The following is a 15,970-nucleotide window of genomic DNA, read 5'->3' on the forward strand; positions in this document are numbered from 1 at the left end:
ATCCAAAAGGTTGATGCCTTTTGTTCGGCCCGACCTTGGGGTCTTGCCCAATGTCCCTTCAACACTCACAAAGGAGCTTGTCCTTGGCCACCATGTATGGCTTCGTCCGCTTGCTCTTGCGCTTCGACTTTGCCCCGGCGGCTTGGTTGGTGAGCTCGTCCTCGAACAAAGGCTCCTCGTCGATGTCAAACTCATCCTCTTCCTCGAGGACGTAGTGCTCCGGAAACTTGTGGTCGAGCGGGAAGCCGTCCAGGTCCAGGTCGACCTGATCTTGCATGAAGGCGTCGTGCATGCCAGCTTGATCATGGGTCATCGGCGTGAACGACCCTTGGCTGTCCTGGCTTTGGGTCTCATCAGGATCGTAGCTAGCCGCCACACCACCCTCGAAGATGATGCTCTGCATTAAACGGTTGGTCGTCTCGTCGTCGCGCACGCCGACATTCTGTCGAACAGGTTGCGGGCGTCGGGGAGCACGTCGGCTGGCATCTCCCGTACGCGTTTCCTCGCCCCTCCGGATGACGAGGCACTGGCCACCGACGTGGCGTTGAGGTCGATAGGTGTGGGCGCGGGCGTGGAAGGCGCCACCACGCTCACCTCCGGCAAGCATTCCCCGGAGAGTCTGGAGGCTTGCCGGTAGACATGGAAGCTGGGAATCGGGTGAGTCGCCGACACATGGGGCGACTTTGGCAGCACCATCCGAGGAAACACGGACGAGCCGGTGCTGGCCGCGGTCACGGCGGCGTTGACGAGCCCGTGTTGGCCAGGGTTTAACCCTAGATAGATCAGCGCCTCCCTCGTTGCCACCGCGATGCGGGCGTTGGTGTACTCCTGCTGCGCGGCGGCGGCGAGGGCAGCGGCAGTCGCTACTTCGTCCCTTGCATCCGCCGCGTGCCTCCAGCCCTTCCTTTTCGCCAACTCCACGACCTGCTCCTCGAGCGTCAGCTGCTTCTTCTTGGGCGCCGCGACAATCTTGCGAGGTGTGCGGGGCTTGCCTTTGCCCGAGAGGGCAGAGGTGATGCCGGACAAGGCGAGGGAGGCGAGGCCGGCGGCGAGATCAAGGACGTCGTCCATCTCTATCATGCGGGCCGAAAGCACACACGGGCCAAAGGGTTTTGGTAAAGTGGAGGGAAACGATGAAGGCTTTGCCACCGACTAACGGGCTAAGGGGAGTAGTTGGCGCACAACACGCACGTCCATCTCTATCCATGCCGACGCAAATGTGGCTCAAAATTGAGTCGGTAATAGGTAGGTCCATCTCTATCCATGCCGACGCAAATGTGGCTCAAAATTGAGTCGGTAATAGGTAGGTAGGCAGGCAGACGAAAAGCAGACGCGCGTTTGGTTGGGTAAGCACGTCAGGCCGACTTTTCCGCCGCCGCAACCCAAATGGACAAGCGCGGACAAAATGGATCGGCGGTTGCAGTTGCTAAAAAACAGGGATATTGCTTCACCAAGATGGCAACGCCGGATCTAATGGACACATCTGCCACACGCCTCGAGGCCTGACAAGTAACAACACATGACTAAGTGTTCATCAACCATTTCCACACTATAACTTTTTACATATGATGCCCCTAAATTCATGAGGCAGGATCAACAACACAACATAAAAGAACAGTAGCACGAGACATGACACAAAATTACCACGGAGACAAAAGATACTTTGACGGTTTGACCTGCAAGCAATCACTGGAGATGTTTAACATTTCATCTGAGAAGCAACTATAGAGCGCCCTAAACAAAGGTTTCATGGTTGCTTATTGCAACTTTCTGGCAGCGGCCGCCTCGCCCTGCCTTAGTCAGCAGTCCAGCTCTGCTCCACGATCTCGCGGACTTTGCGGTTGTACTCTCGCTTGTTCTCGCTGAACATTCTGGCAGCTTCCGAATTTGCTGGAGAGTTGGGGTTTGGATCACACAGCAAGGACTGTACAGGAAGTAGAGCGTTAGTGAACCAGGTATCAGATATGGATGCATGATGCAGGCACTACATGCAGCATACAGTTATGGGGGTTGACAGCACGTACATGTGAAACAACCCATCCTCTATCATGAAATGGTTCTGCTTAACATTTTTTGCATCAACTTTTGTTCTGAGCATGGCAGCACTGCTGATTGTTTATAAGCAGCGTACAACCACCATGTGGCTGTACAGCTCCAGTTTGTAAACAGTGGTATAATCTCAAATAAAACCTGACTAATTTAATTCACTGTCGTGTGATTCTGCATAATTTAGGTCAAGGTTCACTTCCCAGTCAACAAGCTGCAAGGAGAAAAGTTTCCATACATCTTTAAATTTCCCTAAGATCGATTTACTTGACATGATTTAGAACATTTGACAAATACAACTTCCTGCGTAGGAGCATCCCACCAGGTGCAACCAAGTCCAAAATTCAAAAACAGAAATTTGACTGGAAACTGTAGCAATGCAACCAGATATTACATCTAACCACTCAATACATAATCATACATGGCATACTATCGCGTGGTAAGCAACACAAACCAATCAACATAAATGCCATGCTTTCCAAATATTAAAAATGGAGGTGTCAAAGAATACTCCTACCAGACAATTAATAAACAACACACAAGGGTCAGACTGGTAGCCCACCATGCAGGGTGCTAACATTGATACTAACCAGGGTTGGCTAGCACTCCACATGGTGGGCTAGCCAACTGAATGCAACAGACTTTCTTACCACAATAGAGGCCTCTCCACAATATTTGGCAAGTTACTGAACATGCCTACTAATTAGCACTATATTAGTAGCACTATTCTCTTCAATGGGAATCACACATGAAGTTTGACTAGTCTGATCAAAATGGTACCTGAATAGAAGTCAATATGGCAGCAACGTCATATATAGGGCTCCACTGGTTCTGTAGAATATCCAAGCAGATGCTCCCATCTGCATAAACTGCAGAGATGTAGCAAAGATATTAAACCACTTCTCCAGACATCAATTTAGAATAATGATAATTACTCCGTACGATATGAAAGGTATTCCAGTCACATGAAATAAGAGAGATGGATAGAGACAGTGAGAAAGAAGGTATCTTAGTCATATGGAATCAGAGAGATGGGTACAAAGGCAAAGTGAGAGAGATTACTATTTGGGTGAAACATCCTAGAGACAAAACGAACAGTTGGCGGCTTGTTGGGGTAATCTTCTGTAAACTGCAAGGTAAGCTTGAACGTGCCTAGATATGTGAGACAATAAACTATCAGTAAATTTCCAGTGCCATCATATTATAATATAATAGCATTAATTCAACTGCAGCAACAGAAAGATGCAATGTAAACTGCTCCTTGAGACTTTTTTGGTTGTCCTATATATAATGAAGAATTGCTGCGTGGCAATACGAATGGATGACCATGATAGGCACTAAAAATTTCACATGTGTTCATCATTTTTGCAATAGATGATTTAAGGCAGTTCAAAAACTACAAAACCAAAACATTAAACTCAGCATGCAAAATCAAGAAATGCCATATAACAACAATGCACCCATAGAGGATTTCTCATGATAGAAATAAGCAAAGCTTTAATAATTTTTCACATGTCTTTTGGGTATGAAACCCATTTGGGCGAGAGTAGTACTAGGATGGGTGACCTCCTGGGAAGTCCTCGTGAAAGGGTTTCATATCTGGCCTACCCCAACTTGTTTGGGATAAAAGGCTTCGTAAGTAAGTAAGGCTCTTCACGTAGTTATTAACCATAGGGAAGTATGGATTACTCTGTGACAACCAATGATTTGTCAAAGTGTTAACCACGCAAGACAGCAATGTCACATAATGTAGGTACAAAAGGTAAATTAATATAGACAATTTGTACAGAGAACAACTTCCATAAGCATAACTAAACATGCACTACTATTGAAAGTGAATATTCAGTACAAACTCTTGACTAGAGGTAGAGGTCCGTATATCGATAACCGAGTAAAATTTATCCAGCCAACCAGAACTGGAAAGATATATCTTCAGACAAGAGGGATCAGAACTGAAACTGATGTGTAAGGTACGCCGGCTGTGATTTTTATTGGTGGATAACTGATTACACCAGCGAAAAATGCCTAACTGCCAAATAATCATCAAAACCTGATCACTGGTTCTATAAGACCATCAAGGACAAACTATCCACCCTCAGACCTAGATAAATCTTAGGTGAATATTCCACCAATTTTGCTTCTTAACATTGGAAAACTAAACTAAATCCACATTTCTACATGTCTTTGTATCAAATACCCAGCCCAGTAAGCTCGTAGTTGTATGCAGTGTTTAAAATATTGGCCGACAATCAGTCAACTTGCCAACTAATCCCTGCTCGGTTGGTCAGCGAACAGCCGTTTAACTGGCTGATTCCCCTCTAACCCCTTACTCACCAGATGACCAAGCAGTTACCAGTTAACGATACCTGAACATTTGTTGCATGTATAGTCCTAGTCCCAGTAACTCAATGTAATATAGATCCAATCAATATTGCTGACTCATCGTCCGATTAATAGGCTCTTGTTTTTTGGGGGCAAAGGCATAACAATTTGTGGGTACTTCCGCTAAAAAGAATATTTTGTGGGTACTTATAGACTTGGTAAAATTTTGCATTTTAAGTGATAAAGTGTGTGCTTTTTTAACTGGTAAAAAGTAAAATAGGGTCGAAAGTTTTATGGAAGGAAGTTTACTACAAAAGAAGTACAACTAAACTAATTGCCCAGCTCGCACGCGAAGGTACACAGTTCAAAACTACCAACAACTTCGACCACACCACGATTGACTCATACAACAATGACAGCATACTGAGACCAGAAACATAAAACTAAAATATAAGCTGAAGTCTTGTATGCTCAGACAAAATCTACTACCCCTATAAAGCACGAACGGGGCTGATCCAAAGCATCTTGATTTACTAGATAACTGCCCGTGCTTTGCAACAGGGCCATAAATATTTTGTACGCAATCACTGTGAGACATACAAAAAAAAATAGATTTTAGTTGCCAATTGAATCGCCATTTTCTTAAAAAAAAACACTGCTCCCTCCAATCCATATTAATTATCGCTGCTTTAGTACAACTTTAGTACAAATTCGCTGCTTTAGTACAACTTTACTAAAGTTGTACTAAAGCAGCAATAATTAATATGGATTGAAGGGAGTGCAACAACAACAACAACAAAGCCTTTAGTCCCAAACAAGTTGGGGTAGGCTAGAGGTGAAACCCATAAGATCTCGCGACCAATTCATGGCTCAGGCACATGAATAGCAAGCTTCCACGCACCCCTGTCCATAGCTAGTTCTTTGGTGATACTCCAATCCTTCAGGTCTCTTTTAACATACTCCTCCCATGTCAAATTGGGTCTACCCCGACCTCTCTTGACATTCTCCGCACGCTTTAGCCATCCGCCATGCACTGGAACTTCTGGAGGCCTGCGTTGAATATGCCCAAACCATCACAGCCGATGTTGGACAAGCTTCTCTTCAATTGGTGCTACCCCAACTCTATCTCGTATATCATCACTCCGGATTCGATCCTTCCTCGCGTGGCCACACACCCATCTCAACATACGCATCTCCGCCACACCTAACTGTTGAACATGTCGCCTTTTAGTAGGCCAACATTCAGCGCCATACAACATTATGGGTCAAACCACCGTCCTATAGAACTTGCCTTTTAGCTTTTGTGGCACTCTCTTGTCACAGAGAATGCCAGAAGCTTGGCGCCGCTTCATCCATCCAGCTTTGATTCGATTGTTCACATCTTTATCAATACCCCCATCCTCCTGCAGCATTGACCCCAAATATCAAAGGCGTCCTTCTGAGGCACCACCTGCCCATCAAGGCTAACCTCCTCCTCCTCACACCTAGTAGTACTCGGTTTTAGTTCTACTAAGCCTAAACCCTTTCGATTCCAAGGTTTGTCTCCATAACTCTAGCTTCCTGTTTACCCCCGTTCGACTATCGTCAACTAGGCACCACACCATCCGCAAAGAGCATACACCATGGGATACCTCCTTGTATATCCCTTGTGACCTCATCCATCACCAAGGCAAAAAGATAAGGGCTCAAAGCTGACCCCTGATGCAGTCCTATCTTAATCGTGAAGTCATCAGTGTCGACATCACTTGCTCTAACACTTGTCACAACATTATCGTACATGTCCTTGATGAGGGTAATGTACTTTGCTGGGACTTTGTGTTTCTCCAAGGCCCACCACACGACATTCTGTGGTATCTTATCATAGGCCTTCTCCAAGTCAATGAACACCATATGCAAGTCCTTCTTTTGCTCCCTGTATCTCTCCATAAGTTGTCGTACCAAGAAAATGGCTTCCATGGTCGACCTCCCAGGCATGAAACCAAATTGATTTTTGGTCAAGCTTGTCATTGTTCTTAAGCGGTGCTCAATGACTCTCTCCCATAGCTTCATTGTATGGCTCATCAGCCTAATCCCACGGTAATTAGTACAACTCTGAACATCCCCCTTGTTCTTTAAGATTGGTGCTAATATACTCCGTCTCCATTCTTCTGGCATCTTGTTCGGCCGAAAAATGAGGTTGAAAAGCTTGGTTAGCCATACTATCGCTATGTCCCCGAGGCCTTTCCACACCTCAATGGGGATACAATCATGGCCATTCGCCTTGCCTCCTTTCAACCTTTTTAAAGCCTCCTTGACCTCAGACTCCTGGATTCGGCGCACAAAACACATGCTAGTCTCATCAAAGGAGTCGTCCAGTTCAATGGTAGAACTCTCATTCTCCCCATTGAACAGCTTGTCGAAGTACTCCCGTCATCTATGCTTAATCTCCTCGTCCTTCACCAAGAGTTGGTCTATTCCGTCCTTGATGCATTTGACTTGGCCAATATCCCTCGTCTTCCTCTCTCGGATCTTGACCATCTTATAGATGTCCCTTTCACCTTCCTTTGTGCCTAACCATGGTAGAGGTCCTCATACGCCCGACCCCTTGCTTCACTGACAGCATGCTTTGCGGCCTTCTTCGCCATCTTGTACTTCTCTATGTTGTCCACACTCCTATCCAGGTATAGGCGTCTAAAACAATCTTTCTTCTCTTTAATCGCCTTCTGGACATCATCATTCCACCACCAGGTATCCTTATCTTCGCTTCTCCTTTCCTTGGACACTCCAAACTCCTCCGAGGCCACCTTACATATGCAAGTCGTCATTTTCATCCACACATTGTCCGCATCCCTCCTTCCTCCCAAGGGCCCTCCTTAATGACCCTCTCCTTGAACGCTTGAGCTACCTCCCCCTTGAGCTTCCACCACTTCGTTCTAGCGACTTTGGCACGCTTATCCCGCTGGACACGAATCCGAAAGCGGAAGTCAGCAACCACCAGCTTATGCTGAGGTACAACACTCTCTCCAGGTATCACCTTATAGTTGAGGGAGTACTTTAAAAAAACACTTATTGACTTACCTAAGAAAACATGATTTCATTTGGTAAACCAGAAGACGTGTGTGGTTTTCAACAAAGACAAGTCGAAAAAACCAGAGGTAGGAGCAAAAAAATTTAAGACGGAGAGGGAGGAGGAGAGGACGGAGTGGGGTTGGATGAAGGTGGGAACGAAACGCTGATGGGTGAAATACGAGACCTTACGTCTTTTAAATACTCCCTCCATTCCACAATGTAGTGCGCCCGCGCTTCCCAAGATCTAAGTTTGACCATAAATTCAATGGTATAATTTTTGCCCTTGCCGCAGTCGGTCTCGTTGGTTAAATTTATGGTCAAACTTAGATCTCGGTAAGCGTGGGTGCACTACATTGTGGAATGGAGGGAGTATATATAGTAGAGATAGAAGTACAATACCAAACTTTTTCGCTTTGTCATACATCACACTAAAAAAATTGTCGATTCTATTTAAATATGTTCATGCTAACTAGGATTAAAACAATGACATTCATATGGTTACGTCCATTGCACGTGCACATTTATACTAGTATAAAGAAGGGAAAGGAAGGACCTGATTGGTTGGCTTGCCAATGGGGCTGTGAACCAAACATGCCTCAAGAGGTTGGGCTCTCAGCAAGATGAGATGTTTCATTTCCACCATTTCATATAAAGAATATAACTTCAATACCACTAGACTAAGCTTAAATTAGATATTTGCATAAATATGACATAATGAGACAGCTTCTCCAAAATCATGCCTATTGCCATATTAGGATGCCACAAGCTAAAACATATGCACAATAAGCATGCATCATGCACCAACATGGTTGACCCCATACATAGTTATTTTTGGTTATGTGCTCCTTCATGACTGTCATATGCCAACGTGTATGGTGATGGAACCGCTTTATATTACATTTCTTATCTGGCCACTCTGAACCTATGGAGTGGAACAATGTCCACCTTGGAAGAATTTTGGTGGTGGTCATGGGGAGGGCCTAAAGTGGTCGGACCCTTCGCCGGACCCTGCGTAAGCGGGAGCTAAGTGCACCAGGCTGTCCTTTTTTATGGGAGGGCCTAGCTAAGATGTTTTACCAAAAGAAAAATACTAACCTCTTTGGATGCTCGGTACAATACACATATCACTAGGTCTGAGCCGTGGGCATGCAAAAATCACTACCTGCTACTATGCATCTGCCGTGCATTTCCCTACAGTACAAATATGAAGATTGAACAATGCTCTCAAAAGCAGGTGACATTCCTGGAACTGTCACACGAGCAATATTACTGATTTAGTCTTTTAAAACAAAAATAGCAATTTGCTATTGTCCCAAACTAAACGGACAAAGCAATGTGGATAAATTAGTTCATCATGTATTGCTGTCACGCCAGCAATATTATTGATTTAATTTACACACAAAAATAGCAGTTTGCTAATGTGTCAAACTATAAGCTGAGAAGCAAAGTGGATAAATAGCATTAAGAGGATGCATAACAGATACGAACTTTTTCTTTATCTAGTCCTCAGATAGAATACTCAACCTTATGAAGTATTAATAATATTTAAAAGAGAACAACAGCATCACGGCTTTCATGTTGCAGCTGAACTCCTTTCCTAAGCTAAATTGGGAACCTATTTCCAAATGCAAGTCCAAAGCTTGCTGCCAAAGGAATTTCCAAAGCTAAAAAATTTCTATACCAAAAGAACACTTTGTGCAACTCCAAATCAGCTCTGGCGTTCCAGCCCATAACTCACTAAAAAAATTACTGCAGAATTCGTACGAATCTCCTAATTTTGGTGCACCTTGAGTGGAGTCTGCCGTCGTAACAGGTTCGACCATGCAGATTTTGTCTTTTCCGATTTAAGGAAACCCAAAACCAGCAGGGATTTCATAACTTTAGCCTAAAATATACACTTCCAACAGACCTTCTGCTGCTTGTAAACAGTGACAGAAAAGCCCAACGAACAGTACTGCCCAAATCATGCAACGGAATTTTCCACGCAAAACTTATAACAGACTAATGGATGCAAACAGGTACAATGCAGCATCACTCCCAGGATAAACAAAAACCATCAGCAATATATAGGATAGCTGCAGTTCCGCCTTACGATTCACAATAAAACTACGCCCAAGGAACTAGCAACCACACGTAAAACAGTAAATCAGCTAGAGGTCAGAGGAGATCAAACCGACGAGCCTCACCTCCGTCCCATGGCGTATCATCCGGCCTGCAAAACCACACCACAGAAAAAGGATCCCTCGTCAGCACCACAAACCCTAACATGGAAATAACTGAAACTGAGGAGCTCAGCACGATCTAGAGGTCCCCAGACCAAACCCTAGGAACAACGGCGGCGGCGGAGAGGCTGTCACCCAAACGAAAGGGGTGAGGAACTGGAATTCCAGGCGAAGGCGGGATCACGGACCCGAAGATGACGGCGTTCCAGAGCATGATGTTGTTGTCGTGCGGCGCGCCGCTGATCCCGGCCGGTGGGTCATGCTGCAGCCGCTTGAAGTCCCGCATCAGGCGCTTTCTCGACGGCGTCGACATCTCCGCCGCCGGCGCAGACTCCTCGAACCCGCTAGGGCTCACGTACGCACGCACTCTCCCCGCCAGTCGCTTCGGCCAGGTTTATTGCGTCCGGAATAGACGAAGGAGAGAATGTGAGGACATCTACAATCTACAACATGGGCATACCGACGCGTCCCAATCATTTTCCCCTTAAGGCTGGTCATTGGAGTAACTTATACTAGTGTCATGTATATGACACTAGTCTAAGGTGGTGTTTGGTTCTCTAGTTTTAGGATTTTTTTTAGTCCCAACTAAAAAGTCCTTAGTCCCTAAAAAGTTTCTCACTGATTGTTTGCAGAGACTAAAAAGTCCCTAGTCTCTTTCTAGAGGCTATTAAATGATCATGTTGCCCCTAGTATATAAAAAAGATAACAATCAAACAACACCATGGGGTGGTGGGCCAATGGGTGCATGGAGGGGCATTGATGGAAAAGTCCCAAAAAGTCTCAAAAAGACTCTCCTTCAGAGTCTTCTTCATTTAGTCCCAAATGTCTAGTTTAGTCCCTAAAAAGTCCCTCCCGTTTGGTAAAAAAGTCTCTATGAGGGACTTTTTCTAGTCCCTACACAAAAAAATCCGTGGAAACAAATACCCCCTAAGTTAATATCTTCATAGTGTAAAGTAACATATTGGTAGTGTCATATATGGCTTCATTTAATGGTTTGTAGACTCATTTTGTCTTGGAAAAACGATATGTTACAGTAACATATTATGTTAATACTTCTCATTAACTACATGCCACGTAAGCAAAAATTTCTCAAAATACGCTATGTTACTCCCACTATGACTAGCCTTAGGGAAAGGCCAACTTTATATTAATCAAAAGTCACAGTAAGTAACTTTTAAAAAAACATAGTAAGTGGGATACAATTCGGATCATGTGGTTAGCCAAACCAAACATGACGACCCTAAGATAGAGTAAGAGAAGAAAATCTCGTTAAACTATATGGGTCAACATTGACCACATGACTTTAAAAAATATAGCTAATGTCGCTTTTGCTTTGATCTCTCTTATAATAGCACTATAGGTACCATGGCTGCCTAAAATGATCTCTTCAACAACTTGTTTGAAATCCGAGACTATTATAAAGTTGTGAAGTTGTAAATCAGACGCCAAAGAGAGGGCTTCGCGACACGCCATTGCTTTGAGTATTGTCGGATCATGCACCCCATGCACTACGAGTGAGGAGCTGCCTCGGAAGTTGCCTATGTTGTCTCGGCATACTGCCGCAGCTACTACCTGCCCTAACAGTCGCGTCGACCTGAATTTTTGCATAGTCAGGGGCGCGCGCCTTTGGCCGTTGTGTAGTCGAGTTGGTGGTAGCAACTGCCGTTGCAGTTCGCGGCTTCTTATCTTACAGGATTTGGTGTTCGGATATGAACCTTGAGACAAAGGATTGAAGTGCCGCTGGAGTTTGAAAGATCCCTTCATCTATAGCCTTTCGATGAGCCGTCCAAATAGCCCTAACTGCAACCTTGATGAACTGTTCATGTGATAGTGAGTCCATAAGAGTGAACAGCCACTGCCTCGCCTTCGGTTTGGTAGTTGCGACCAGATTTTGTTCAAGTTTATCATCGACCAGAGCCCACGAGCATCTTGACGATGTATAGGGATGGCAATGTGTACTCATTACCCTCGTACCCTGCGGGTAAAAACTCTATTACGGTGAGAGTATGGGACAAAAAGTTATACATAATAAGTTATTCTTCACCCGAGGTAATCTTACGACCGCTTCATAAATAAATTACGTTTGGAATACAAATAGTTATATTTATATTAATTCACTACATAAAATTTGGTATAAGAAAACAAAAAATATACATTATAAGACCAGAAATACCGCATTTTATGTATGTTTTACGTTCGTAATTTTACGTAATATAAAATATTTTTACGGTGGGTATATATTTTTTTACGTTCTCTTTTTACGTATGAAATAAGATAAAATTTACGAAATCTAAAAATACGATGCATTGACGTCAAAATAAAGAGGGGGTGAAGAATAATTATTCCTCACACAGGGTGACAAATAGCGCGTCACTCTGCGTGAGGAATAGTTATTCTTCACCCTCCTTTATTTTACCACCAATGCACTGTAATTTTACGTTCCGTAAGTTTTGTCTTATTTCTGACATAAAAAGAGACCGTAAAAAATATAATCGTCGTAAAAAATATTTTATATTATGTAAAATTACAAACATAAAAACATAGTGTAAAATATACATAAACTCCAAATTTTCTTGTCTTATGACCTATATTTTTATTTTCTTATACGAAATTTTACGTAGTGAATCAATATGAATGTAACTATTTAAATTTCCAAATGTAATTTAATTATGAAGTGATCGTAAGATTACCTCGGGTGAAGAATAACTTATTCTGCCCCCTGGGTGGTGAATAACTATTCTGATAACACTTCCGCACTGCACGCTCAACAGAAGCGAACTGCATCCTCTTTACGATGAGCATTGCAATGCTTCATGGAAGAACTGCTTTATTTTCTGACGGTCCGCCCACGTTTTCTGTGTGGAATCGGGTGTTGCGGGATGATTTAATTTATTTCTAGATCTCATTTGACATTTATTCTTTGTAATTTACAGGAAAGGCGACTAGAATCTTTGCAAATCGAGCGATTTGACGGACGAGCTTTCTCTATTCGTTTGTGTTCGCGTCAGATGCGACTTTTTCATGCTCGAATGTTGTTTGTTAGTAGGAATTATTTGATTGCGTTCGTTTTAATCAATCAGTTTACTCTACAATTTGTCTAATTTTTAGTAGTTAGTTTTCAATTTATGCGAAATCGATTGTCTGGGCGTGTGAGGTTCGTCCGCTCGTCTGTTCTTATTGTTTTTTTGGATTTTGTGCGTTGATTCATTTTGAATCTTGTAGTTAGTTTCTCTTTTTGGTTTTGAATTCATTGTATCACGCCTATAATGTTCGTCTTTTTGGTGTGCATTTTTAAAGAATAGCTCATGTTGTTCATCGCAATGGCAGTGGGTTTGATATATTGTTTGGTGGGTAATTGTTCAAATTTGAGTGGTTGCGCAATGTTTTGGCCACTTATCGAACTGCAAGTGGAATTGGCACCTCTGTTAGTCTCCTACATGTCTGGACCTGTACTGCTTTGATTTTATTGTTGCTGTTCTGGCATATGTTTGTAGTGTGTTGCATTTTTTTAAGTAGTGGACTTCAATGTAACTGTATTATAGTGGGCATGAAAGCTTATGAGATAATTCTTTTTCTTAGACTGCAGTTTGTGTTTCAGAGAACCGCATTGTATGCACTTTCGTACTGCATTAGCAGAATAGTTATGCTGCTATTTCTTGTATTTATGTCAATTCTTCTGAACTTCATACCATGAGAATTCTGTTGACCAACATATGTTAACTACAAAGTTTCCGACCATTGACATTGCATTATTATTGTTCGGAGTACTGTATTTTTTTATATAAGGACCATACTGTGTGTATTAGAGAATTGCATTTCTGTCAGCAGCAACTTGTCTAAAAAGGGTGATAAAATGATGCGGATGAGGTTGCATACTTTAAATAGGCACCGTTCAAGCCTTCTGATGGACATAATTTTGAAAGCATGCAATATAAGCAAAGCATTAGAATATGCCACTGATGGCTTTAGCTTTTATCCTAGACAACCTACAGTGCAAATATTGTAAACTTGAGGGAGTCTTCTTCTTTGTAGAAAAACACCATGGTCACTTCTCCAGCCTCAAAGCCATTCTGGGAGACAAAATCATTCCAGCAAGTAGTTATGTTGATGCAGTCTTCAGAGTCAATGTGGTAGTCAGCTTGCATGTCTGCATACCCATTCTTGTGTTGTGTTTCCAAGGTAACCTTCCCTGAACTCGATGCAGGAAATTTTATTGTGGATGGTAGTTTGTGCATTTTGGCATGGATGGAAAAAGATTTTTTATAAGTAAACAACAAATGTTTTTCTTTATATTTAGGATGATCTGTTTATGTTGACTTAAATATGTACATATATATATGACTACTATTTAATAAAGTAGTTGCAATGTATGAACAAACTTATATACGGAATTGACCTGTAGTTTTAGTAGGATATATATTATACTGTAATATGTTTGTTTTGCAAGGTGATTTACAGTGTACTTCGCTAACATGTTAAGAGAACTGCAACACTGATCTATTGAACCTCTTTTTTGTTTGTGTGTTGGGGTTCTGATCTAACTAGTGGCAATACCTGGCGTGGCACTGAAGAAAAATAGGTGGAACTACCTAGTTTTAATAGCTAACAAATCTGAACAACAATAGAAATTCTGTTTGTATTTGTTGATACTACTGAACAAATTGATGGAAATATACATTCAGATCCGGATTTGCAGCCTAGATTGTGTCAAAAATTGTGAGGGGAAAACATACCCAACTTCCCTGTAGGTCTGCGGGTGTGAGGCGATGAAGAAATGATGCCCGAAACCCCCTGTTGGGAATCATATAGAACATCATACCACACTAAACTTGCATACAAATATTTCACACAGGCAGCACAATCAGGGTGGAAGAAGTGGATCGCTACGGGTAGGGCTATGTTGAAACCAATGAACTCGTACATAACGGTTCGTCGTCTTTATCAATGACGGGGAAATATCTTGAATGTTGTGTAAAGAAAACAGATAGACAACACAATATATAAGTTCTGCTAGAACATTAAGTTGACGTACAACCCTGTCTAAAAAAAGTTCAGGTAAAAAATGGAACAGGTCACAATCAAATGTACTGGCACATCAGTGCTTCACACCTCTTCACACCTATAGCTCGGATTTAACTAGTATCTGACAAGATTCAGTTGTTACCTCAAATTAGAGCACATCCAGGCAGCCAGCCCTGCCTCTTCTCCCAAAGAAGTAGTGGCCTCCGCCGCGCGATGGAGTAGGCCCTGTGCCATCCATCATTCTGAGCAACATGGGGAAAGTCTGACGTTGACTCCTGTAATGGACGTCGTCGATGGACCCGGGCACCAGCGGCGGCAGTAGGACTTCGATTGATTGATTGACCACTTCTTCGACATGCACGAACACTCGATACATGTACATCCCTAACATGGTCCGCGGCGGACTTGGTGGTGACGAATAGTACAACCCCGATTCCTGCACCGATATCTCAACACCAATCACCTTTGGTATGGTGGACAACTTCTTCATCCATGCCATAACCGTCAGAGCCCAACTGTCTGGAGGAACAAACATAGTTACGAGCTCACCTCCAAGGTCATTGATAAGCTCATTCATGGACTCGCTGTTCCAAGCACGTCGAGGCATGCCGTGGAATGTAAGCTTTTTTGAAAACTCAAGCTCAGAGGGCACCGAGCCCATCCTGGGTGCCACCGATCAAAGCTCACCAGCGTGCCATCACAGAACAAACACCGAGAAGATTTGAACACACGACTGCAGTTGAAAGTTGTCCGGAACCTGACGAAGAAATCAGCCGGTGGCGGACAGACTTCGACAAGCAAGTCACTTATTTGGATGATGTGCGCAATGCCATGAGCTTTGACAAGGTCGTCCGACGAGATGGGAGGCCGGTCGCCGTTGATGGTTACCATCAGCACTTTGCTGGCAAACTGGTTTTCAAGCGCCGCCATGCCACTGTTGAGCAACAGCACGCAGTGCCCGAAGGCAGGACGGACCTCAGGATCTCCGGCTCTGAGATCCGCGTTGACCAGACATGATAGTGTGCTTGAGTACAGGGAGTACATGAGGGGGATTTGGGGGAACTAGAGTACGAATCGAGATTCCAGCGGTGGGGGAGGGGTGGGATATTGGGGATGAAAAGGTAGCATGAATTTCGAACACATGCCAATATGCTCTCGGCGCGCAAGCGCACGAAAACACTGGTGGCGCCCACATGTCGGCGCGCAAGAGTCCCAATTCTTTCTTTATTTGAGAGCCCGACCTTTTTTTAGGATCTTTTGAGAGCCCAGCATGAGAGACATAATTGACCTGTTTGGCATTGCGTTACTAC

At 43.5% G+C, this 15,970-nt stretch overlaps 1 protein-coding gene across 1 annotated transcript; it reads right to left on the reverse strand.

Annotated features, from left to right (window-relative positions):
- Positions 1–1,503: 1,503 nt before the first annotated feature.
- LOC125537313 (ubiquitin-conjugating enzyme E2 2) lies at positions 1,504–10,114 on the reverse strand. Its single transcript, XM_048700604.1, has 5 exons — positions 9,827–10,114; positions 9,603–9,628; positions 3,109–3,198; positions 2,827–2,915; positions 1,504–1,924 (listed from the first exon to the last, which is right to left on the reverse strand). Exons 1-5 carry the CDS (start codon positions 9,949–9,951, stop codon positions 1,796–1,798), a joined length of 459 nt encoding a protein of 152 aa, XP_048556561.1. The 5' UTR covers positions 9,952–10,114; the 3' UTR covers positions 1,504–1,795.
- Positions 10,115–15,970: the final 5,856 nt, after the last annotated feature.

Source organism: Triticum urartu, chromosome 2, assembly GCF_003073215.2.
Source record: "Triticum urartu cultivar G1812 chromosome 2, Tu2.1, whole genome shotgun sequence".
NCBI classification, from domain to species: Eukaryota; Viridiplantae; Streptophyta; class Magnoliopsida; order Poales; family Poaceae; genus Triticum; species Triticum urartu.